Here is a 24,129-nt window from a genome sequence, read left to right on the forward strand (position 1 = left end):
CTTTAAGTCACACAACTTTTAACTCCAGTTTATTCCTTTTAATCTTTCCATTTATTACTAACAAGACTTTGTTTTCGTTTTTTTTTTTTTAATTTTCTATTGTTGAATTTAAAACTCAAGTTTTTCTTATTTTTATTTCTAAAAAAAAATACTAATAAACAAAACATTGTGAGTGATATTTCAGTAATTTGTAGTATACGTGGATTTTTATTTAGAATTTATGAAATTTTTACTATTTTTTGTGTTTTTTTTTTTTGCCTGAGAATTTCCTCACATTTTAAGAGAGAAAAGAAAAAAACAAACTAATAAAAAAAGAAGTGAATTAAAAGACATAAAATCGTGTGAAATATTATTACTTCTAGTGAAAATGTATTAACTTAATCTTTCTTAATTTATTTTCTGTAATCCAATACCATCTTGTTTGAAATGCAATTAAAATGAAGAAAAAAGACTTTCAGTGGCTTCTTAATCAACATCTGGACATTTGGTCTTGCGAATGTAGCCCTTTCCTGATGGCAATGAGACTGTAGAGAAGCCCGCGGGGAAGAGCTTCTGAGCCTCATCGTCGGAGATTGTTGGTAGTATCATACACTCAGATCCTTGCTGTAAAGCAAATTCAATTAATTAATATTATTTTCTCTGAAGAACTTAAAAGGTTTTAGGAGTCCCTCACCGTCCAATCTGCAGGAGTTGCAACCTTGTTCTTGTCCGTAAGTTGCATGGAATCAATCACACGAAGAATTTCCCTTTAAAAAAATCAATTAAAATTATTAAATCTTCCTCAAAAGAAATCTTTCTCTCCTTACGTGAAATTCCTTCCAGTTGTTGCAGGATAGAGAATTGAGAGTCGGAGCTTCTTTTGGGCATCCACAACAAAGACAGCTCGGCACGTAACAGGTAATCCGTGCTTCCCAATTTCATCTTTATCCAGCATATTGAGCTTCACAGCCAATTCCCGACGATCATCATCTATAATTGGGTATGGAAAATCTCCGGAAAAGCCCCCAAAGTGCTTAATATCGTCAATCCACTTCTCATGCGTGGAGACACTGTCGCACGAGAGAGCGATGATTTTCACATTACGCTTCGCAAATTCAGGAATCAAAGTGAGAAGTCTACGAGGAGATAAATTTGCAAAAGATTAGATGATAAGAAATTATAAAAAAGTGCAGCAGTGATTGCATATTTGCATTAGAAAGCACGCGAGGTAAGTTTGGAAGGGGAGAAATAATGCAACAGATCAATAAATTAAAATATTTATTTGCTAAGCAGGGTTAGACTGTGAAAACGGCTAAGTCTGTTTACAAAAAAATTGAACAGATTTAGCCGTTTTGACAATCTAACCCTTACAGTGACCTAAAACAGGAAATAAAACAAGAAGACATCAAATTCTAATTCTGATGAACGTAATTCACCATAAAATGTTTAAATATACATTCGTAGTCGTATGATGATGATCCAGAACACTTGCATAAGAAATGCCGAGAGGAGTTTTTAAAGAATCTAAAAAATTGGTAAAACTCTAAGGACTTAACTTCGGCGTGCGGAAATTGCTCATCGGTGGGGTTTTTACTCGTTTAACCCCACCTTTCTGAATAAGTTTCTTGCTACTGATAATCATTGTTCTTTGAGACCCTTTTCTGCCGTAAACAAATAAATAAATACACAAGGATTCTAATACAGAAGCAACGTGTGAGATTTAATTATTCGTCGTTATTACTTCTGAAGACTTAAATCTGTGTTAAAAGTACAACTATCAAAACTGATAAAAAATCTAAGAGTTTGAGCAGTTTGAGAGTGAAAAGTTTTTTTTTTAATAAATTCTTTCTTGTATTTCAACATCATTGGTCACACATGCTAGGAATAACAAACATAGATGTTTATTTTCGGAGCAGTCAACATAAAACATGAAATATATCTCAATCAGAATATATTTATCGAAATGTAAATTTTTCCTATTTCTCTAATCAAATACAATAATCAAATAGAACTTGATAATGATACATAATAAATTTGTCGAAACGTTGCTGGAAAGTTCATAAAGCTGCGTCTTAGAAATTTTAACTACTACGCCACTTGTTGATGCAATCAACAATTGAATCGCGAGCATTCAACAAAGTCGCGTGCGCTTTCTTTTATTCTTGATTCAATTTAGAAATTGCATGCGCGTCACGGTCGTGATTAGAGAATTAAATGAATGTAGGTACTCACCGAGAAAGTTCTGTTGTGCAAACAGGTGTAAAATCGGCCGGATGTGAGAATAAAACTCCCCATCTGCAGTGAGAAACCGGAAGAGTTAAAAACTCAATTATTAGATACTTCCTGCTGTTGATACTCACGACGATCCGAGCCAGCTGTAGAAGTCAATTTCACCGATTGTGGTGTTGGCTGTGAAATTCGGGAATGTGTCGCCGATATTCATTTTTTAAGTAATTAAATTTATAAACAAAAAAACACGTTTTATTGTACCGGGGTGCGTTCGAATCAGCTGATTTTAGTGTGAAAATCTGCAGGTCGTGAGAAATCTGCAAATCTCCAACACGAAAAGTTGCCGAAGGTAAGCCGAAAGCCTGTTGTTTTTGAGCAGGGCCGTAGCCAGGAAGCAAATTTTATGGGAAGTTTAGTCCCCCAAAACCCCCTTCCTGGGTACACCACTGATTTTCTGTGTTGGTTTTTTGGCATTTTGGCCTTTTGAATTTATTTTTATTTTAGGTTTCCGCGTTGCAGAAATCCGGTAAACTTGTGGAGGCCGTGCACTTTCTCTCGGGGCGCTAAACGAGTTTTCTGACTTTGGTTGTCACACCGCAGCAGAAGAATTGAGACACTAAATTCCCGGAGAAGCAATTTGGTGGAGCGTTCAAAGTTCAAGCACTCCCGAAAATTGAGCTAATTGAAAAGTCATTGCGCGATGAATTGGATAGCCCAAAAGTCCGTGTCGGTGCTGTCGAATCCGGTGAGTAATTCTGAATTTTATTTCGATGGTACATCGATGCAGTTTGCTGACTTTGACCGTCCCCGGAAGAGTTCACGCTACTTGGCAGCCAATACGAGGACATTGGCTTCATCCTTTGGGCCCCCAATGCACGCAGGGCCAGGGCATGTGGGACAGCAGCAGAGGAGTTCATCGAGTCAGGGAAAGGCGCTGGAGAATCCGCAGAATCTACCATCACTCCCAGTGCCGACGCTCAAGGAGACTCTCCTGAAGTTCCTCACCACAGCCCAGCCGCATCTCAATGAGGAGGAATTCCGACGCACCCGAAGCCTTGTGGACAAGTTCATCCAACCCGGAAGTGATGGGGAAACGCTGCAGAAACTCCTGGAAGCTCGTGGGAAGTTGAAGAGTAACTGGCTGGCCGAATGGTGGCTCAAGACGGCCTACCTGGGCTACAGGGATCCCGTTGTGGTGTGGTCCAGTCCGGGAATTGTCTTCCCGGAGAGAAAATTCACCAGCCAGCGGGATCGTCTGGCCTTTGCGGCTAAAGTCATTACGGCTTCCTTGAAGTTCAAGGAAGAAATTGACAACAATCGCATTCCCATTGAGAAATTTGGGAGGAGCGAACTGGACATGCAGCAGTACAGGAAGATCTTTGGCACATGCCGAATTCCAGGGAGAGAAATTGATACGATTGAATTTAATCCCACTTCCAAGCACATCGCTGTCATTCATCGGGGGAATGTAAGAGAATTCCTGGCGTGGGAGGAAATTGAGGAATATTAAGGAATTTTACTTTTTGACAGATCTTCAAAGTTCCCGTCTATGGTGGAAGCAATCAGGAGGAGATTCTGAGTGAGGAGGAACTCATTCAGCAGCTTGAGGAATGCACGAAGGAAGAGAAGAATCCCTACCCTGTGGGAATCCTCACTTCGGATAATCGCAATAACTGGGGCAAGGCACATGATTTCCTTCTAGCAGGTTCGATACTTCCGGGAAGTTCATCAGGAAGAGATTTTTACCATTTTTTTCCTTCTGCAGATCCCAAAAATCGTGCCTCTCTGGGGGAGACTCAGAGCGCTCTGTTTGTTCTCTGTCTGGATGATGCAGTTCCCCGTCCAGCAGAGTACAAAACAGTCACCAGTCATCAGGTAATCACAGGCGGTGGATCCCATCAGAACACCGGAAATCGCTGGTACGATAAAACCGTTCAGGTAGGTCAAACTTATTTGTATTTACAAAATCTAAGCACACCGACTAATTGCTCAGCTCGGCTGACTCTCCCCCTCAACCACATCCTTGTCCTTCTCCTTCTCAATCTTGAATTCTCCCGTCTTTCTGAATCCCGAATAGTGCAAAACGGTGGCATTCTCAACTTTCAGTGCTTTTGCAAATCGCTGAGCTGAAAGGCAAGACATTTCAATTAGTTCTTAAGATTTCCGGGAAAGTTTGCCAGCAGACCTTGAGATAGATTATCGTGCTCATCTTTGATTCCGTGAGATTTAGCCCAATCGAGTTTCCCATTGTAAATTGCATAACAAACAAATCCAAAGGCATTCCATGCCAGGAACATGTAGCCCAAACTCAGCCGGTTGCGCCATGTCTCGGCGGTGTTGAGGGGAATTGGCCGGGTGTTCCGCCTCACGAATCTCCGGAGCCACGGGAACCTAAACAGAGCCATTCCGGGCTCGACTGGAGGAAATAACTTAACCTCACTTTTTATCTTTTTGATGTTTTTGACATTTATTTTGCTTTGATTAGGATTCGTGAAAGTTTCATGAAAAAATTGAAAATTTGTTTCTTAATGAAAAGTGATTTTTGAATGAATTTTGTGGCTTTTAGAGGCAAAATATCGTAGTATGTATAAGATTTATTTACTCTAACAACATTCATAGAAAAAAAAACGCGATTTTTCCCAATTTCTTTCGGAAAAATTAAACAAAGGTGTCTTAAATGAATTTTTCAGTGATTCATTGAAATTTTCAACCCTCATCGTGTCAGTCAAATGAATCCGTCAAAGGTGAATGGAGAATTTTGTGTTTTGTTGTGTGAAAAGTAAATGAATTGGTTTGGCATGGACTGTCAAAGTGAAAGGAAGTGTAGTGAAAGAGCTCCATTCAAATATTCTAAATAAATCAAATAAAAACCCAAAAACAAAACGAACATTAAATAAATTATATCAAATAAGCAATAAACAATACACAAGTGGAAAAAAAAAATATAACGGAAGTAAAGGGTTCTATCCCCCAAATAAAGTGGCCCATAAGGGCACGAACAAAGTGAAACTAAACAATGAACTGATAACAATAGAAAAATACCGAGAAATAGAAATAAACAGTGAAACACTTAATATACTAAAAAAAAAAATTAAAAATAATACAAAAAGAGATGACAACCCACATAATAATCAAATACCCCTACACCCTATTCAAACAATAGAAACGATGAACAAAGGAAAGAAAAAAAACAAACCTGGAAAATCCCCACAGAAGAACAAAAAACAAAAAATGGAAGCCGCATCCTCCTCGTCAACACAAATAGACGAACCATGCACGAACATGGCCGTGGACGAAGATGAGGAAACAGAAATAAAAACATGGACAAAGGAACCCTTACCCCAAATCGAGGAACAAAGAAAACATATGTTCCAAAAGATGACCAATACCCAGAACGAGATCCCCGAAAAAAACAACAAACAAGAAACGGAAGAATTAATTAAGTACAACAGGCAGGACAAAGGTCCCTTCATATTAATGATGGAGAAGGACAACGCAAACACAGTTGAAACTGCCAGAGAAATCTGCAGAATAATTGGACGAAACAGGATTGTTGAGATAAAAAAACTCTCAGCAAGAAGAATAAAGGTAACTACTAACAGCTGGGATTCAGCTAACAAAATTCTGCAGGACATAAATATTACAAGAATCAAGCGCTACAGAGTATATGTGCCATCAGCGTACATACACTCCATCGGTGTCGTAGACGACATCCCAATTAATTTCGACACAAAAGAAATAATACAGGAGTCAGAATGCGAATCACCAATCATAAAAATTGAACGCATGATGAAATTAAACGCGACGGAAAACAAATTGGAGAAATCAAACAAGGTGAAGGTAACCTTCAGGGCCTTCCACCTCCCAACAACCATCAAAATTTACGGGGCGAGTTTCAGAGTGAGACTCTTTATACCCCCACCCACATACTGCAAAAAATGTCTGTGCTACGGACATTTTAAAAAAATCTGCAAAAACGAAGAAAGATGCCCCAATTGCACCAATTTGAACGTAAATGGACACGACTGCAATACTTATTGCAAGTATTGTAAGACCGGGGAACACCCAACAAATGATAAAGAATGCCCTGAAAGGAAAAGACAAACAAAAATAAAAGCTGATTGATATGGTGCAGATAATAAGCAAAATGGCACACGCAGACAAAACCCCGAACGAAGAAACCATTGACTACATTCGTGACGTGCTGGATGGAAATCAACCACTCTTCACGTACAAAGAATAAATCCAAACTAACAACTAATCAATGATAATCACACAAATTAACATAAGAAGTTTAAAATCAAATAAATCATTACTAGAACAGTACATAAACGAAAATAAAACTGAATGTGCCTTACTAAGTGAAATATGGACAAATAAAAAATCAAAAATTAATATCCCAGGATTCAGAAAACACCTACACAGCCGTGAGAACGGATACGGAGGTGTTGGTATACTAATAAATAATAAAATTATCAGCAAAAGTAAAGTGAGAAATGATCTAGAACCTCTAGAAGTTATAGAAGTGCAAATAAAAAAAGAAAACAAAGACTACACATTGATCTCAATATATATCCCACCCCAAATTAGAAATAGTGACATAAAAGACAAACTAGAAAAACTCTTAAATGAACTAGTGAACAAAAACAATGTGATTTTAGGTGGTGATTTCAATGCAAGACATGATATGTGGGAAAACAACTCAATAAACAATGGAAGAGGTGTACTAATAGCTGAACTAATCTCAGAATCAAACCTAATATGCATCAATGACGGCCAACACACCCACTACAGCAGTCACTTCAACACAACATCAGCAATAGACCTAACTCTAATATCCCCCAACCTTATAGATAAAGTACAATGGAATATAAATGAAACAGAGATAGGATCAGACCACTTCCCTATAGATATAAAAATTAGTGTAGGAAAACAGAACCAACAAAATAAACTTAAAACAAAACTAGATTTAAGCGAAATTAAAATACAACTAAAAAACAAGCTAAATCTTAATGAATGTACAACAGCAGAAGAAATTGAAGGAGAAATAAAGAAAATAATTCTCAATAATATAAAAACATTCAAAGACAATAATGACAAATATATACCAAAATATTGGTGGACTGAAGAAATAGGAAGACTGTGGAAAATAAAAAAAGAAAAATTTAAACTATATAAAAAACATAATACAGAATATACAGCTAAAGAACTTAGAAAAATAACAGCTAGACTTAAGCTAGAAATAAAGAAATCAAAAAAGAAAGCATGGATTACTTTTATAGAAAGTATAAACCCAGGGAGCAGCCCTTTAGAAATATGGGAGAAAGTAAATAGATTCAACAACAAAAAAATCAAAAGAAAAAATAACATAATAGAAACTAGGGAACAAGGAATAGACTTTATAGAATACAACTTCGTAGAAGAAGAATATAAAACTATAACAACACAATCTATAGATATAGACTATGATTTTTGCACATTCGAAGAAGTAAAAGAAATAATAAAATCAAACAAAAATACAACCCCAGGCATAAATGAAATATCACATGAAATGATGAAAAAACTAACAGACGAAAACATTAAAGCCATAACAAATATATATAACAAAACATGGAGAGAACAAAAAGTCCCTAACAGTTGGAAAAAATCAAAAATAATACCAATACTAAAACCTAATAAAGACGAAATGGACATTGCAAGCTATAGACCAATAGCACTCCTAAATGTAATAGCAAAAAATTTCCATAAAATACTAATAAATAAAATAAATAACATAGTATACAACAACAAAATACTTCCAAGTAATACATATGGATTCAGAAAAAACAGAAACACAACAGACTACCTACTAAATCTAACAAATACTATAAAAGAAAATAATAAAAAAGGCATGAGAAGCATAGCTATAATAACTGACATTAGTAAAGCATTCGATAACGTAAACATTGACATACTAATAAAAAAATTAAAAGAACTTAACTTTCCCACAGAAATAACTAACTGGCTCGAACACCTACTGAATAATAGAGAAATAATAATAGACGAAGAAAGCTATACAGAAACTATATTAACAAGCACAGGACTACCGCAAGGTAGTATACTCAGCCCAACACTATTTAACTTATATACCATAAACCTACACAAAATTAACTCAAGAGACTGCAAAATATTACAATTTGCAGATGACATAACACTAATAGTCTCAGGAAAAAATAACACCCAATTATACCAAAATGCAAACAAATTATGCGAAACACTCAAGAAAGAACTAAAAAAACTAGATTTAGAACTAAACCCAAATAAATGTAAATATATACAATTCGATAAAACAAGTAAAGATAAAGGAGAAATAAAAATTAACAATATAAAAATAAAAGAAGAAAGATACCACAAAATACTAGGCGTATATATAGACAAACAGCTTAATTTCAAAATCCACAAAAAAGAAATAAAAGCACAATGTGAGAAATACATAAATCTCCTTAAAATATTTAGCAGAAGCAGGGGAGGAGCCCATCCAAAATCATTAACTATGATATATAAATCTCTAATCAACTCCAGAATCAACTATGCTGCACCAGTAGTATGGGATCACAAGGAAAATCTATTAGAAAAAAATATTTTACAAATAGTTAAAAATAAAGCCCTCAGAATCGTAATGGGATATACAAAATCCACACCAATAACATCTATGTTAGCAGACGTAGGAGAAATGCCAACTAGATTAGAACATGAAAAAAACACAATAAAACATCTTATTAGAAGAATACAAGGGCCAGACAGCTGTCCCAACATTATAAACCAATATAGAGAACTAGAAAACATAAACTACATCAAAAGCAATTACGAAGAATTTGAAGAAACTGGAACAAATACAGAAGAATTAGATAAAGAAAAAATACTAGAAAATCTTAAAGTTAAATGGAAATCAGACTATCAAAACATAACAGAAAATGTAGGTAAATACAACAAACAGATAAGAAATAACAAATTAGAAGATAAACCCTGGTTCAAAAATAAAAAACTAAACGCTAGAGCAACTAAACTAATAAATAGACTTAGAAGCGGACACTCTTATGATAAGAAATTCCTTAAAATAATAAAAATAAGCGAAAACGATCAATGCGATCTTTGCAATACAGAAGAAAACGCGAATCACATCATAATAAACTGTAAAAAGTATGATATCTCAAGAAGGAAATACAAATCCATCACCAACGCCCCAGACCTCCAGAGCATACTCAAAGAGAACAAGACAAACAAATTGATAGAAATCTACGAGTTCACCAAGGAAAACAACATAGACATTTAAACACAAACAAACACTCATATATTATAAGTAACAATAAGAATGTACAACTTTACCATATACTATTATGGTATGATACATCCTTATAGAACAGGATAATACTCTATCCTAAATAAGAGTAAACAAAACCAGAACAAATTAAACCAACGACAAAAATTCAAATTCAAACAAACTAGTAATATAAGAGTATATGTATATTGTGTGTAGACGTCAAATGACGTTTGGCCTTGTGGCTTGAAAAGGCTGGGGCCGTAAAGCTTTAAAATAAAAAAAAAAAAAAAAAAAAAAAAAAAAAAATGAATTTCGGTGAAAACGCAGCAATAAACGAACGGACTGCACTAATGGATGGTCATGTGGGTGAATCGCACGTCGTAAGGACCACAGATCGCGTCGAGGACATGGAGAGGAGGAACAAAAAGAAGCGGAATCCGCGTGAAAATAGACCAAATTACGGGGTAAGGAATCCCTTCTTTGGGCAACTTCCGGACGTTTAAGGTGAATCACGCTTTCTTGTAGACAACCAGCACAACACAGACTGTTGGGGTACCCACGGGGGAATCGTCGCAGAGTCAAACTGATGGCCCTGGGGGGCCTCCACCGCCGGAACATGCAGAGGCTTCGTGGGAGGAAGAGGAGGGATTGAAGTATGGGGCTCAGCATGTTATTAAGCTGTTTGTCCCCGTGTCACTGTGTATGCTGGTCGTTGTGGCCACAATTAGCTCAGTTAACTTCTACTCAACCAAGGATTACTACCTGTGAGGACAAAGGTTAACCATCCTGGTGAATTTTGCTAAATTCCGGATGATTTTTGCTTTGCAGACTCTACACTCCATTTCATGAAACATCCCCCGATACGGGGACGAAGATTTTGGACGCCCTGGCCAATTCGCTAATCCTCATGACTCTCATTGTTATCATGACAATCCTCCTGATAATTCTCTACAAGAAGAGATGCTACAAAATCATCAATGGATGGCTCATCCTTTCGTCCTTTATGCTCCTCTTTATCTTCAGCTACCTCTACTTGGAGTGAGTTAAAAGTGACATAAAAGGCGTTGATTTGGTGGATTAATTTTTGGGGATTTTTAGGGAAGTTCTACGAGCCTACAACATCCCAATGGACTACCCAACAGCCATTCTGATTATGTGGAATTTTGGCTTTGTTGGCATGATGTCAATTCACTGGTTGGGACCATTGAGGCTCCAACAAGCCTATTTGATCTTCGTGGCTGCCCTCATGGCGCTTGTTTTCATCAAATACCTCCCAGAGTGGACAACGTGGGTGGTTTTGGCTGTAATCTCCATCTGGGATTTGATTGCTGTTCTCTCACCCAAAGGACCCCTCAGGATACTCGTTGAGACGGCACAGGAGAGGAATGAACAGATCTTTCCGGCTCTCATTTATTCCTGTAATGATTTTACGAAGATTTCTCCTTTAGAACCTTCTCTGACAGCTTTTTTTTTTCTCTTAAAGCGACCTTCATTTACTCCTACATGGGAGCTGATCAGGATACTGCACCACCAGCTCCTGTTGCGAGACAGAGAACAAACAGAAGAGCCGGAACATCGGCAGATCCTCCAGCTGAGGTTAATCAGAATCCTGAAGGTATTTTACGAAGGTTTTCTGTTAGCATTTGCAGCTCATTAAATCTATTCTTTCAGTTGCAGACGTTGAATGTGGATTCACAAAAGAGTGGGCCAGTACATCCACTGAACGCACAGCTCGTCGTCAGCTGGAAGTTCAGGCAAATGTTTCCAATAATCCAAATCGTTCCACGGAATATCGCACCGTGACAACGGAGGAGAATCCCCCGAATTATGAAGTTCCCGAGGAGAGAGGCATCAAATTGGGTCTTGGGGACTTTATCTTCTACTCCGTCTTGGTGGGAAAAGCCTCCAGCTATGGGGATTGGAATACAACAATTGCCTGCTTTGTGGCAATCCTCATTGGGCTCTGTCTCACACTCCTCCTTCTGGCCATTTGCCGCAAAGCCTTGCCCGCCCTGCCGATTTCCATAACTTTTGGGCTGATTTTCTGCTTTGCAACGAGTGCCGTTGTGAAGCCATTCACAGAGAGTTTGGCATCTGAACAAGTATTCATTTAATCCTCCAACTAACGCCTCAAGCCTTCCAATATTTATGCAATCTTCTTATTCAGCATAATTTATAATGTGAAAAAAAAAGAATTTCATCGCAAAAAAGGTGGAATAACGACTAATAAAAGATAAATTAATAAAGGAAAAATGTTTGTTTTAATTCATTTTAACTGAAGGGGTTTTATCTTAATGAAATTATTCGGATCTTCGGAAATATTGCGGATGATTCGCTAAATTCAAGCATAAAAACACTCTAAATTAAACCAAAAAGTATGTAGTAAAAAGAAATAAGAAAAGACTAAATTCAAGCCGATAGGGGAGACCGGGGTAAAAAAGTCAATATGGAGTTTTGAAATATGTACCAATTTTTCCGAACTTATAAATCGGAAAAATTAGAGTGAGACTGAGAAGCCCTACCAACCTCCAATTTTTGTCTGTAATTTGGAGGTTATCCGATCAAGGAGTTAACCCTTTAAGGTTTTTTGGGTCATCCGCTGACCCAAACGTGAAACATTTTTTTTTTCAATTATTTATGAATGTAATTGTTTTTCCATGTTACAAATGCATCAAATTCACGCATAAGGGGTCAAAGAAGACGTTCTGAATGAGAAAAGTCCTCTAAAAAAATTAATAGAATAAAAATCGCGATAAAAGAGCGCATGTTTCAATGTTTTTATGTTTCACGTTGGACGTTAAAGGGTTAAAAAAGAAAATAAATTTTTGGCCCTGTTCAGGATTGGGCAAACGTTATTTTGAATTTAAATGAGCGATCATCTGAGCGACATTCAGTGTAGTTTGCCCCCTGATTCATGTTTCACCCATGGCTGTCACTTTTTGTCACTTCCGTTTGGAAAAATAGCCCCACGTTTTTTGGCTAGAATAAAATTTACAAGAAAAAGTGAAATTATCGTTTATTGCTCTACCCCAAGATATTGAAGTTTGATCCTCCTCACCGCCGGATTAATTGTGACTGTATTTACAGGTGAGAGAGGCCCGGCTGAAGTGCCCTTGTGAAGAATATTTATTAATTAATCTTTCACGGATATCCCCCCCAGGTGAGAGAGGCCGGATAAAGGTGCCCATTGATGCCAATTTACTAATTATTTTCTCGTGGATATCACCCATAGGTAAATATCCCTACCATATTTGGTCCTTCGAGCCGGATCGGGAACAGTTTGAATCCCACAAGAACCATGGCATCAGTTTGCAAGGAGGCCAGCCGGAGTGCATTCAAGGGTCAATTGACGGTCGTCAAAAATCTCCTGAAGAAGTACCAAGCCTTGAAACCTGAGGAGCTCAAGGACCCTCAAGTGGAAATAGGTCTCATGTCTCAACGCAATGTGATCAATCGCATTGAGGACAGATACCGTGCTATTCAGATGGAAATCATCGCAGAAGCTCCTCCCGAATCAAAGGAGGAGGAAGAGACCAGGCTTATCAACTTTCTGAACGATTGTCAACAGGTTGATGAAGGTTTGACGAAAATTATTGTGCAGATTCAACTATTGTCTGCACCAAAGGGAGCTGCGGGTAGCAGCCAAGTACAAACCTCCACAAATCAACCTATGCATCAATTGATCTCTCTCATGACACTCCACATTCAAGAGCAGCGTGCTCAACGCGTCAGTGAGGATTCAAAGTTGAAGGACATCCTTTCAGAGCAACGACATGAGCTGAAGAAACTACTGGACAGCTCAAAACGTGATATCCTCAATTCTACGATGAGAGAAGACGACGCATTTGAAACTCCTGACCCTTGCATGAAGCTGGAACCAATCAAATTGCCAATTTTTTCTGGTGATTATTGCGAGTGGACCACGTACAAAAATTTATTCCTCGCAAGTGTTCACAAGAATGGACGTATCACCAAATCCCAGAAAATGCAGTACTTGAAGACGTCGACCACTGGTGATGCTCTTGCTCTATTTAGCAGTTTGCCTATTTCTGATGAGAACTACGATGTTGCATGGAATCGCCTGGAGAAGAGGTATGACGACAAGATGATCATCATCTCAGCTCACATGGAGAAATTTCTTGGGCAGCCCATTGTGACCAAGCCCGACGTATCAGCAATCCGTAAGCTTCAATCATCAACCTGCCAGGCATTGGAGGCAATCGACGCTTTGGGTGTTACAAGCCGAGATCCGTGGCTCATCCACATTGTCCTCAAGCATCTCGACTATCAAACCCAAGCACAATGGAGTGAGAAGAAACCAGATGGTATCCCTACATGGAGGGAGTTTGAGGACTTCCTCGACAAGAGATGCAGGAGCCTTGAGACTTGTCCGGTCTCCAATCCGAGGTTTCAGAGTAAGTCCAATAAAGCTTCGTCTCTTGCCACTGAAACCAAGGTCAACAAGGAGAATTGCAAATTTTGTAAGCTCAATCCTCACAAGTTATTCAAGTGCCGAAAGTTTCTGGGTCTTCAACCCAAGCAAAGATTAAGTACTGTAAAATCTTTGAAAATTTGCATTAACTGTTTAAGTGAGTCCCACGCAATTGATTCTTGCTCTTATCAGTCTTGCAAACATTGTAATCAAAGACACAATCATTTGCTACATGATGCATTGAATCCTCCTACTCCTTTACCCACTGACGTCCAGAATATTCCCGAATTTGTTCCGAGGAACACTGAACGACCTCCCACGAATTCTGCCACCGTGAGTTGTACTGGGGCATCACAGGGGGGAGTTAAATCGAATGTTCTGTTCGCAACGGCTGTTGTGAAGATTGTGGGACGACATCGTGTGCAGCAGTGTCGTATTGTATTGGATCCAACGTCTCAAATCAACATCATCACTACACAGATGTGTCAGCGGCTAGATGTGGTTCCCCAACGTACAAACATCATGATAGAAGGTGTGGGATCCATCTCAGATAAAAGCCAACAAGAAGTTGCGGTGACTCTACAAGTAGGTTCTGATTCTTCCCATGTCAATGAAGAGATCCACTGTGTTGTTATGCCCAAAGTCATTGGTGTGCAGCCGAATTTCCCAGTAGACCTACAACGAATCGCAATTCCGCCTCAGTTTAAATTGGCAGACCCCATGTGGTACAAACCCCAAAAGATTGATCTTCTCATTGGAGGGGCGTTGGCATGGTCGCTCTTTGAGCCCCAACAGCATCATTTGGGACCTGGATTGCCAATCCTACAAGCAAGTCCGTTCAACTGGTTAGTTGTAGGCCCGTGTCCCACGCAGAATGACCCAGTCTACGCATCATGCCACGCGACGACACTCACCAGCATTGATCGAGCTGTTCGAAAATTCTGGGAGATTGAAGAGGTGCCCAAGGAAACTGTGGCACAAACTGAATTCAAGGAAGTAGAAGAGCACTTCTCTTCCACAGTTTCACGTCATCCAAATGGTAGATATGTAGTTGAGCTGCCATTCAATTCCTACGTCCATGAATTGACCAACAATCGTGAAACGGCTCTTCGTCAGCTGAACTATATGATTAGACGACTGCAGAAGAACCCTACGTTGATGAAAGAATATGATGCCATCTTCAAGGAGTATTTATCTCTGGACATCATAGAAAGAGTCCCAGCTCAGGAATTGGACAACAAGTCATATTATCTTCCTCATCACTGTGTGATCAAGGAATCTGCGGTTTCAACAAAGATACGCATCGTTTTCAACGGAGGCTCTCGTGCAAGAGGTGGTCTAAGTGTCAACAATTGTTTGAAGGCCTGCCCAACTGTCCAGCCCACTCTGGTGTCCATTTTATGGAGATTTCGGATGTACGAAGTTGTGTTGACATGTGACATCGTCAAGATGTACTTGCAGGTGCTTCTTAGCACACTACACCGAGATTATGTGAGATTTGTTTGGGAAGAGGACGGCAAGGTGGTTCACTACCGCTTTCGTACTGTATGCTTTGGAGTCTCAGCGTCACCTTACCTTGCCACTCGAGTGTTGCTACAATTAGCAGAGGACTACGAGGATACATATCCACTGGCAGCTTCCATTCTGAGACAATATTTTTATGTGGACGATTGTCTGTTTTGTGCCTCTACCGTTGAGGAAGTTATTGAGGCAAAACGACAGCTTGAGGCGCTACTTAAACATGCGTCAATGGAATTATCAAAATTCAGATCCAATAGGATTGAAGTTCTTGCTCCTGATAGTCAAACGGCACAAGCCATGGAGTCTCTGACCTTAGATGAAGAAGCGAAGACGCTGGGTATCTTATGGAACCCCCACATTGATGCGTTCCAGTTTCGAACATCAAGCAATTTCCAGGCAGAAATTTGGACCAAACGGCAGTTGATGTCTACAGTAGCACGAATATTTGATCCCTGTGGTTTGATCGCACCTGTTGTGACCACAGCAAAAATCATCATTCAGGTTGTGTGGATCAGGTCGTTTGAATGGGATGAACCTCTTCCCCAAGATATCCTAAAGGACTGGAAGGCTTTCATATGCGACCTGCAGAACATTGACCAACTACGTATTCCAAGATGGATATCTAATATTTCTTCACCCCAAAGAATGGAATTACACGCATTTTGCGATGCAAGCAAGGTTGCCTACGGCGTTGCAATCTATCTTGTGTACGAGGATTTCCAAGGGAATCGTACGTCTGGACTTCTGACATCAAAATGCCGATTGACTCCAATCAAAGACAAAGGAGATGACAAAGATGAGGATGGGAACACCCCAAAACAACCCACTAGGATTCTCACGACTCCAAAGGGGGAGCTATGTGGTGCAGAGCTCGCTACTCAACTCATGACATCAGTCTCGCAAGCAATGAGTATCCCGAACATCTATTTTTGGACAGACTCCACAACAGTGCTTCATTGGATTCATTCTCCTGATAGTCCGAAGCGAGAACCATTTGCCAGACGTCGTGTCTCTAATATTCTCAATCAGTCTCATTCTTCTCAATGGAGGCATGTTGGCACCAAGGAAAATCCCGCTGACATTGTGTCACGGGGGAGCAAGGTCAAAAATCTGATTGGGCAAGATTTATGGTGGCATGGACCACACTGGATTGTCAAACCGTCTTCCGAATGGCCTCCAGAGTTCAACCCAGCGGAACATCTCGACTTTCTTCCAAAAATCCTGTCAACGTTGACTACCTCTGCACAAGAAACCTTGCCATCTCATCCTCCAATTCTGACCATTTACGAGCAATTGACTTCTCGCTGCAGTTCCTTTTTGAAAGCTGCAAGAGTCTTGGTTTGGACACTACGAGCTGTGCACTTGTTCAAGCTCAAGAAAGGGCGCCAGACACGCAGCAGGACAACTCGCATTTCAGAGCTAGTGCCCGAATTTGTGAGTGTGCCGGAGCTACAGCGTGCGGAATCATTACTCATCACATGGGATCAGGAATTCCTTCTCAGTAAGGAAATCACTCTGTTGAAGGATAGAAAGCTCAACGATTTGTCAGCACACATTCGCAAATTGACGCCCTTTTTGGACCCCAATGGTATTGTGCGAGTAGGAGGACGCCTTCAAAATTCTCTCTTATCTTATGATGCTCGCCATCCTATTTTACTGGCCAAAGGAAAGTTAGCAGAATGGATTGCTGAACGAGAACACTTTCGCCTTCTGCATGCTGGGCCCCAGTTGACTTTGTCATCTATTCGTGCCAGGTTTTGGCCTTTGAAAGGTCGCAATTTGGTTCGGCATGTCATTCACAAATGTATCATTTGTACAAGAGCCAAGGCTCGCCCTGTGGAACAGTTGATGGGAAACTTGCCGCCATCTAGAACCAGACCGCACTCGCCATTTGAACACACCGGGATGGATTTCACTGGACATTTTTTCATCAAGAGATCACCAAGAGGATCAGTCTGTGAGAAAGCATATGTGGTTGTGTTTGTCTGCATGTCCACTAAGGCAATACATCTGGAACTTGTGACATCCATGACGTCTGCAGCATTTATTGCCACTTTCCGGAGATTCATTAGTCGTCGTGGAATTCCCAGTCATTTATACAGCGACAATGGAAAAAACTTTGTGGGCGCAGACAGGCTATTGAGTGAATTATTCCAAACCCACAACTTTCAACGAGACATCATTGATTTCTCCTCGCAACTCCACATTCAGTGGCACTTCAATCCACCATTTGCCCCCCACCAAGGAGGATATTGGGAGGCTGAGGTCAAATCGTTCAAGACGCATGTCACCAAGGTGGTTGGGAGTGTCAGGCTCACTTATGAGGAATTGTACACTGTTATGGTGGAGATAGAGGCTGTTCTCAACAGCAGACCTCTAGCTGCAATCATGGATGATCCCAATGATCCTCGATGTCTGACACCAGGAGATTTTCTGCGTCCTGGAGGCGCACCCACTCAACTTCCCGTTGATCCAGGAGTTGTTGCGTCAAATGTTGACCACCTTCAGCATTGGAAACTGTGTACAAAGCTCCAAGCTGACTTTACAAAAAGATGGAAAACGGACTATTTGCATACCCTCCAACAGCGCAACAAATGGAACAAGGACCAACCCAACATCAAGATCGGAGACGTCATTCTGCTCAAGACGGAGGATGCTTCAAACGTGGATTGGCCTTTGGGATTGGTTGTGGCAGTGTATCCTGGCAATGATCAGCGAGTGAGGGTGGTTGATGTGAAAGTTAGCGGCAAAGTGGTAAGAAGATCAATTTCCAAACTCATAAAACTCCCAATTGATTCCCAGTAAAATTATTGATTTGTCTTTGAATTAAATTTTCCTCAATTTTCTTTATTATATATCTTGAATTATATACATTGTAATTTACGCCATGGATGAAAGGGGGAGTATGTTCAGGATTGGGCAAACGTTATTTTGAATTTAAATGAGCGATCATCTGAGCGACATTCAGTGTAGTTTGCCCCCTGATTCATGTTTCACCCATGGCTGTCACTTTTTGTCACTTCCGTTTGGAAAAATAGCCCCACGTTTTTTGGCTAGAATAAAATTTACAAGAAAAAGTGAAATTATCGTTTATTGCTCTACCCCAAGATATTGAAGTTTGATCCTCCTCACCGCCGGATTAATTGTGACTGTATTTACAGGTGAGAGAGGCCCGGCTGAAGTGCCCTTGTGAAGAATATTTATTAATTAATCTTTCACGGATATCCCCCCCAGGTGAGAGAGGCCGGATAAAGGTGCCCATTGATGCCAATTTACTAATTATTTTCTCGTGGATATCACCCATAGGTAAATATCCCTACCAGGCCCATTTCCCAAACTTTTGCGTATTAGGAAAAACGCGTTTTCCGATACATTTCCTTTAGCAATTTTCCAATCTGATAATTTTTCTCACTAGTTGGGTTAATGTAGAAAACGTTGCCAAGGTGGCCAAGGTATGTATATTTTTCACTAAATTTTAATTACTTTTCTGTACATTTGTTTGAATCAAAACATACTCCTTGGGGTAAATAGTGTCAACCCATGTAAATCATATGGGAGTTCGAAATTTTTGACATATTTTCTATCCATTTGTTGCAAAATGGCGTGATTGAGAAAATCGCAAAATTCTCTGTTTTAGTGGGTCTAAATGTTAAATTCCTTATTGTGGATCAAAAGATGAGAAGTTTAGCTATCAAGTACTTATCAATCGCTCAGGTGGAAAATCTCTGGAAATGTCGGAAAATTCCACCGACTTTATTTACCCCACTGGTGACTATATTGTCCCGCCGCGTTTAATAAAACAGAAGCGGAAGGGTTCAGGAAAAGCTCGAAAACTGATATTTCCCGGGGAGATAAAGAAAAGTGATCTGAGACAAAGTTGTAGGCCAGGAAATTTCCTATAAGAATGACCTATTGAGGAAATTTACTTGCCATTTTATGCAAATTGACTTTTTTTACCCTGGTCTCCCCTAATTATTTGGTTTTAAGTTCCAAAACAGCATAGATTGAGGAACAAAACTTACAAAAAATCACTAATGCCTTAAAGAGGACTAAATTCAAACCAAAAAGTTCTAAATACGTTTTTGGATTTTTATCGGTTTTGAGTTGTTCGATTTTTAGCAAAAGATTATTCATGTAAAGTCAAATATTCAGACTTTGGAAATATTCGGATGATTCGCTCAAAATATTCGCCAGATAAACACCCCTTGTTTTTACTACTTAACTTAAGTTTTAACTTAACCCATTTATATCCTTTCTATTTTTCTTTATTGAATTTATTTTATCCATTAGCTTAGCCCCAAAAGGAATTCTTTTTTATCTTTATTGAGAATTTTTAAATCATTAATAACACAGAAAAAAATATAAAGGAAAATATTCGAAAATCCCTCCTAATATGTTCCGGACACATTAAAGTAACATCCGGAAAGAGAAATCACTTAATAATCCAAAAAAAAATTGTTTAAATTGCAGAAAATTATTTCTCCATCAAACTCACTTATAATTTAATTTTAATCCTGAATTTACTTGGAGTCTTAAGGATATCCATTCAGGCAGAATCTGGGCAGAATTAAGCTCTAGAAAACTGATTAAAAATAATCATTTTTTGCTCCAAATATTTATCGCAGGAATGGGTTAATTTCCTTTGAGAAATTAAAGAATTTCCTTTTAATTTTTTAGTTTATTGTGGGAGAAGATGGTCTCAATGGGCTCACGTATGAGCATACTCCTGCCGAAGGAGGTCCCATTGCTGTTCTCACTGATCAGATCCTCAAATACGTGTAAGTAGGGGAGCTTTCTTATCAAATCCCAGAACTTCCCAACTATCCGTTAAATTAAACTTCCAGTGATTCAGGAAAGCCTCCAATTCAGAGTCGTGTAGGGATCTATGAGAAGCCAACACTGCTGGACTTCAATATCAGCGAAGATGTGAAGAAGTGCATCGGTGAAGCAGCAAATAATATTGATGCTCTTTCGCGGAATCTGGACATGGATTATTTGCATTTTAAGGAATTCGGGAAGGGATTTATCAAGTCCCAAAAAATCAGCCCAGACAGCTTCATTCAGATCGCTCTGCAATATACTTTTTACAGGTTTTTTGTTGAATTCTGGAAGCTTCAGGGATTGGATTTGATTGAATTTTTATCCTTTTAGGCTTCATGGAGTTCCTGGGGCACACTACGAATCAGCTCATACGCGTCTCTTTGTTCATGGACGCACAGAGACAATCAGATCATGCTCAAATGATTCAATTGCCTTTGCAAAGTCAATGATGGAGAGTGGAAGTGATGAGGATCGTGTGAAGAAACTCCTGGCTGCCATAAATGCCCACAAAGACTACACAATGCAGGTAAATGCGAGACTTTGGGATGGGTTTAGTTCAGAAGTTTGAATTCTCGGTTGATTTTCTAGGCAATGCAGGGAAAGGGTGTTGATCGGCACCTCCTGGGCTTGAAGTTGACAGCCCAGGAGAATAATATTAAAGTTCCTGAGCTCTTTAGCGATGCAGGATACATTAAAAGCTCCCATATGCGGCTCTCAACGAGTCAGGTACTTGAGCATTTAAAGGAATCCCAAAAGAAGGATTCAATCGAAGATTTTCCTTGCAGGTTGCTTCAAAGTATGAAGCCTACATGTGCTACGGACCACTCGTAGACAATGGCTATGGGTGCTGCTACAATCCACGTGAGGATGACATGTTATTCGGCATTTCAGCCTTCAATTCATGTCCCGAGACGTCCTCGAAGAAGTTCAGCATGACCCTCCGGGAGTCCCTCATTGACATGTACAAGATCCTCTCGGCCACAGGACGCGGCATCAAGAGCAAGCTCTAAAGAAGTTCTTGCCAAATTCTTGCCAATATTTTTATGACAACGCAACAATATTTTATTCAACGAAAGACTTTCAGATATTATTTTACAAGGAGACTTTTTTAGCCACAGCATTTTTATTATATTAGGTGTTGGAACATTTTAATATAGATTTATTTTTTCAAAACATTTTTCTTTCAAATTGGAGGAGAAAGAATTTTAATTTGGTATCCTTGGGACTCCAATATCAATCTGAGAAACACGATGGAATTCCTTTTTCAGCGCTGTGATGGAGTTTGCTGCAAGAAAAATGAGTTTTAGAGGAAAATTCTTATTCTAAAAAGGGATAAAAGTCTCACCACTGTCCTTAAGAATCCTGTCATAGACTCCAGATAATTCCTTTTGCTTCACACTGGCATTGAGGATGTCTCCCTTCTTCATTGATTGGAAGATCTCAATGGCCAATTCCGGGCAGATGTTCAGGGAAGTCATAATACTGCAATCAAATCCTTGAGCAAGGGCTCCACAGAAGATCATATTATTTCCCAGGAAGATAAATCTATTAAGCTTGAGACAAGCTGATCCTTCAGCCAAATCTGGGGAACTGAATTTGATTCCAACAATGTTTTCAATCTCCTTCTCAGCTAAATCGAGGAATTTTGGCATTGAAACTTAAAAGAAAAAAAAATATTTTTAAATTTTCATCCTATATATAGGATAGTCCTATATATGTATATCTTTATACTCAGGGCATGTCTTAATAAATAAATAAATAAATAAATAAAATCCTTAAAAAATGTTCTAAAAGTCCTTCAACCTTCAACTTTGCTCATCATTGGGAAGTGATAGTAGAAAAGAGGCGTCCTGGAGCAATGTTTGGACACATTCCCTATATACCGAACGAGATCCTTTTCATTTTTAGGCCTAAAATACAGTTCGGGAAGGCACAGAATCGCATCAACTTTTAGTTCTTCCGCATGTTTGGCCAGTTCAGCAACATCCACAAAAGGAGCTCCTCCAATTTGCACCATGAGCGTCATTCCGTACTTTTTGCATGCCTTTTGCCACTCTTCAGCAACTCCCTGGCGTTCAGGGACGCTGAGGGACATCCCCTCGCCGGTTGTTCCATTGACTAGCACACCCTGAACACCTTTGTTCTTGAGCCATTTGGCATAGGGATCAATTACACCGTAGTTTATGCTCTGGGAGCTAGAAATTATTAATTTTTTTTACTCTTAAAGAAGATTTTTGATCTAAAATTATTCTTTTTTTTATTTTTAATTAATTTAAAATCCTAATAAGATTTAATAGGGTTAATATGAATTTTCATAGCATAAATAGTCTTTGATCTGTAGGTTTTATTTCGTTTCATCCTATTTTAAATAAAAATATCCTTTAGTTTTCTTTTAACAAAGTTTGCAGACAGAATTCATTTTTCTTTTTATCTTTCGCGTCATTGATTTGAAAAATGGCGTTCGTAACGTTTTTTTTTTAAAGATTTGTTGGATTGGATGCTAAATTATGGAATTCTGAATTAAAGTCTTTCTAAGAATTATTTCCACGCTTAGAATGAGAAAAGAGGCCTTTTCTTTAATCTTCTATTACTTTTATTCAAAAGAAGTTTCTAAATTCTTTTTTAAAAATCCATTTGTTTCAAAATGGAGTCAAGAGTCCTTTCAAGTTTGCCCTAAAAGAATTTCCGATGAAAAAAAGAATATAATATTGGCCCATTAACATTACAAAGCTTGTTTAAAAAAATCAGAAGTAAATAAAATATTATAAATATAACGAAAAAAATTATTTATAAAGATGATTTTGAAAGAACTTTTTTTTTTTATTTTACGGCCGAAAGAACTTTTTAATTATTCTGCCAAAGGAGTTAAAAAAATTCTTCAATAGTAAAAAACGCGGGAACGAATCAATTGAGGGAATCATTAAATTCTAAATTGCGCGATAACCGCTTGATAATCTTTTGGGCAATATCAATTCAGAAACCGCGTTGATGCCGGGAAAATGTGATAAAATCCCTCATCTCGAGGAATTCTCTCTCAAAACTTCTTAATCAAAAAGAAAGATTTTTTTTACAATAAAACTCACGGATCATTCTTGAATGAATTGAAGACCGGTGCCATCAAGCCACGGAACTTAAATGATGCCCGAACCGCATTCATTCTGTTGCGAATTTTTTATTAACCTGCTGGCCGCCAAGACCTTGGAGCTTCCTTAGAGCGCCAAGGTGGGGTCGTTGAACGACCCCAAGAAGGAAGTCGATTTTCTCATAAACTATAAAACCGGGAACTGTCGGGTCACTACTTTTAGACTTCTTATATAGTCCTCTTGCCCCTTGCATCACAAATTCGCCACCCGGAAACACGCAGAAGAAGATATTAGGGAAAAACATTTTTCACTCATTTTTCACACTTTCTTCGTGAGAAATTTGCCACGAAGTTGACCGCAACTGCTATTTTTTTCACTACTTCCCCACATTCCCCTCACTTCCCGCACCGTGATAAATGGAAATATTTCTCGAATATTCTTTATTGTTTTGCACATTTATATGCTTCTAATTATGTTTTATGTTGTTTATGTTACTTATTCGCGATAATTCTGACACTGAGATGGTAAAGTGAGAAAGTAAACACAACCCTTCAACTCCCTTCAACCCCATGATTCATGATGTGACTAACTTCATTCTAAAAAATTTTCCGCAGCATGGCCGTTACACCAATTTTTGAATTCCCTTCTTCTACATTTTCGTCAATAACTTTTCTTGTGGTGGTCGGATTGAGCTGAAATTTTTACACAATCTCCTCAGATAACCAAGGAACTTATTTCCAAAAGATGGGAATGGTATCTTTTAT

The 24,129-nt window shown here is 38.8% G+C and overlaps 5 protein-coding genes across 5 annotated transcripts; 2 read left to right on the plus strand and 3 right to left on the minus strand.

Moving 5' to 3' along the window:
• Window positions 1-115: 115 nt before the first annotated feature.
• Window positions 116-2,451, minus strand: LOC129789761 (peroxiredoxin-6). The gene is made up of 5 exons (XM_055826806.1): window positions 2,340-2,451; window positions 2,212-2,274; window positions 807-1,115; window positions 674-746; window positions 116-603 (listed from the first exon to the last, which is right to left on the minus strand). Exons 1-5 carry the CDS (start codon window positions 2,420-2,422, stop codon window positions 466-468), a joined length of 666 nt encoding a protein of 221 aa, XP_055682781.1. The 5' UTR covers window positions 2,423-2,451; the 3' UTR covers window positions 116-465.
• A 380-nt stretch (window positions 2,452-2,831) lies between these two features.
• Window positions 2,832-21,455, plus strand: LOC129789620 (carnitine O-acetyltransferase). Its single transcript, XM_055826587.1, has 9 exons — window positions 2,832-2,953; window positions 3,023-3,676; window positions 3,739-3,913; window positions 3,974-4,146; window positions 20,139-20,239; window positions 20,306-20,551; window positions 20,613-20,808; window positions 20,871-21,008; window positions 21,068-21,455. The coding sequence occupies exons 1-9, from the start codon at window positions 2,909-2,911 to the stop codon at window positions 21,290-21,292; spliced, it is 1,953 nt and encodes a 650-aa protein (XP_055682562.1). The 5' UTR covers window positions 2,832-2,908; the 3' UTR covers window positions 21,293-21,455.
• Window positions 4,148-4,647, minus strand: LOC129789786 (uncharacterized). Its single transcript, XM_055826838.1, has 2 exons — window positions 4,394-4,647; window positions 4,148-4,334 (listed from the first exon to the last, which is right to left on the minus strand). The coding sequence occupies exons 1-2, from the start codon at window positions 4,611-4,613 to the stop codon at window positions 4,198-4,200; spliced, it is 357 nt and encodes a 118-aa protein (XP_055682813.1). The 5' UTR covers window positions 4,614-4,647; the 3' UTR covers window positions 4,148-4,197.
• LOC129789663 (presenilin homolog) lies at window positions 4,932-11,761 on the plus strand. Its single transcript, XM_055826655.1, has 7 exons — window positions 4,932-4,989; window positions 9,812-9,972; window positions 10,034-10,272; window positions 10,337-10,546; window positions 10,607-10,926; window positions 10,992-11,123; window positions 11,180-11,761. The coding sequence occupies exons 2-7, from the start codon at window positions 9,814-9,816 to the stop codon at window positions 11,620-11,622; spliced, it is 1,503 nt and encodes a 500-aa protein (XP_055682630.1). The 5' UTR covers window positions 4,932-4,989; window positions 9,812-9,813; the 3' UTR covers window positions 11,623-11,761.
• On the minus strand, window positions 21,421-23,463 carry LOC129789272 (N-acetylneuraminate lyase-like). The gene is made up of 4 exons (XM_055825925.1): window positions 23,366-23,463; window positions 22,086-22,477; window positions 21,628-21,939; window positions 21,421-21,567 (listed from the first exon to the last, which is right to left on the minus strand). The coding sequence occupies exons 1-4, from the start codon at window positions 23,437-23,439 to the stop codon at window positions 21,488-21,490; spliced, it is 858 nt and encodes a 285-aa protein (XP_055681900.1). The 5' UTR covers window positions 23,440-23,463; the 3' UTR covers window positions 21,421-21,487.
• Between the last annotated feature and the right edge of the window lie 666 nt (window positions 23,464-24,129).

The sequence above is a fragment of the Lutzomyia longipalpis genome, chromosome 2, assembly GCF_024334085.1.
Source record: "Lutzomyia longipalpis isolate SR_M1_2022 chromosome 2, ASM2433408v1".
NCBI lineage: Eukaryota > Metazoa > Arthropoda > Insecta > Diptera > Psychodidae > Lutzomyia > Lutzomyia longipalpis.

What these genes read in the sequence shown, in the direction of transcription:
- LOC129789272 (XM_055825925.1), bottom strand. Translation starts at nt 23,439, where the DNA reads ATGAATGCGGTTCGGGCATCATTTAAGTTCCGTGGCTTGATGGCACCG. An exon ending in AATTCATTCAAGAATGATCC is followed by an intron (nt 22,478 to 23,365) that starts GTGAGTTTTATT and finishes AATAATTTCTAG; the next exon opens with CTCCCAGAGCATAAACTACG. An exon ending in AATGATGAGCAAAGTTGAAG is followed by an intron (nt 21,940 to 22,085) that starts GTTGAAGGACTT and finishes TTTTCTTTTAAG; the next exon opens with TTTCAATGCCAAAATTCCTC.
- LOC129789786 (XM_055826838.1), bottom strand. Translation starts at nt 4,613, where the DNA reads ATGGCTCTGTTTAGGTTCCCGTGGCTCCGGAGATTCGTGAGGCGGAAC. An exon ending in GCACGATAATCTATCTCAAG is followed by an intron (nt 4,335 to 4,393) that starts GTCTGCTGGCAA and finishes CTTGCCTTTCAG; the next exon opens with CTCAGCGATTTGCAAAAGCA.
- LOC129789761 (XM_055826806.1), bottom strand. Translation starts at nt 2,422, where the DNA reads ATGAATATCGGCGACACATTCCCGAATTTCACAGCCAACACCACAATC. An exon ending in ACAACTGGAAGGAATTTCAC is followed by an intron (nt 747 to 806) that starts GTAAGGAGAGAA and finishes ATTTTTTTAAAG; the next exon opens with GGAAATTCTTCGTGTGATTG. An exon ending in CAACTCCTGCAGATTGGACG is followed by an intron (nt 604 to 673) that starts GTGAGGGACTCC and finishes TTTGCTTTACAG; the next exon opens with CAAGGATCTGAGTGTATGAT.
- LOC129789620 (XM_055826587.1), top strand. Translation starts at nt 2,909, where the DNA reads ATGAATTGGATAGCCCAAAAGTCCGTGTCGGTGCTGTCGAATCCG. An exon ending in ACATGATTTCCTTCTAGCAG is followed by an intron (nt 3,914 to 3,973) that starts GTTCGATACTTC and finishes TTCCTTCTGCAG; the next exon opens with ATCCCAAAAATCGTGCCTCT. An exon ending in ACAAAGACTACACAATGCAG is followed by an intron (nt 20,809 to 20,870) that starts GTAAATGCGAGA and finishes TTGATTTTCTAG; the next exon opens with GCAATGCAGGGAAAGGGTGT.
- LOC129789663 (XM_055826655.1), top strand. Translation starts at nt 9,814, where the DNA reads ATGAATTTCGGTGAAAACGCAGCAATAAACGAACGGACTGCACTAATG. An exon ending in TTCAGCTACCTCTACTTGGA is followed by an intron (nt 10,547 to 10,606) that starts GTGAGTTAAAAG and finishes GGGGATTTTTAG; the next exon opens with GGAAGTTCTACGAGCCTACA. An exon ending in TCCGGCTCTCATTTATTCCT is followed by an intron (nt 10,927 to 10,991) that starts GTAATGATTTTA and finishes TTTCTCTTAAAG; the next exon opens with CGACCTTCATTTACTCCTAC.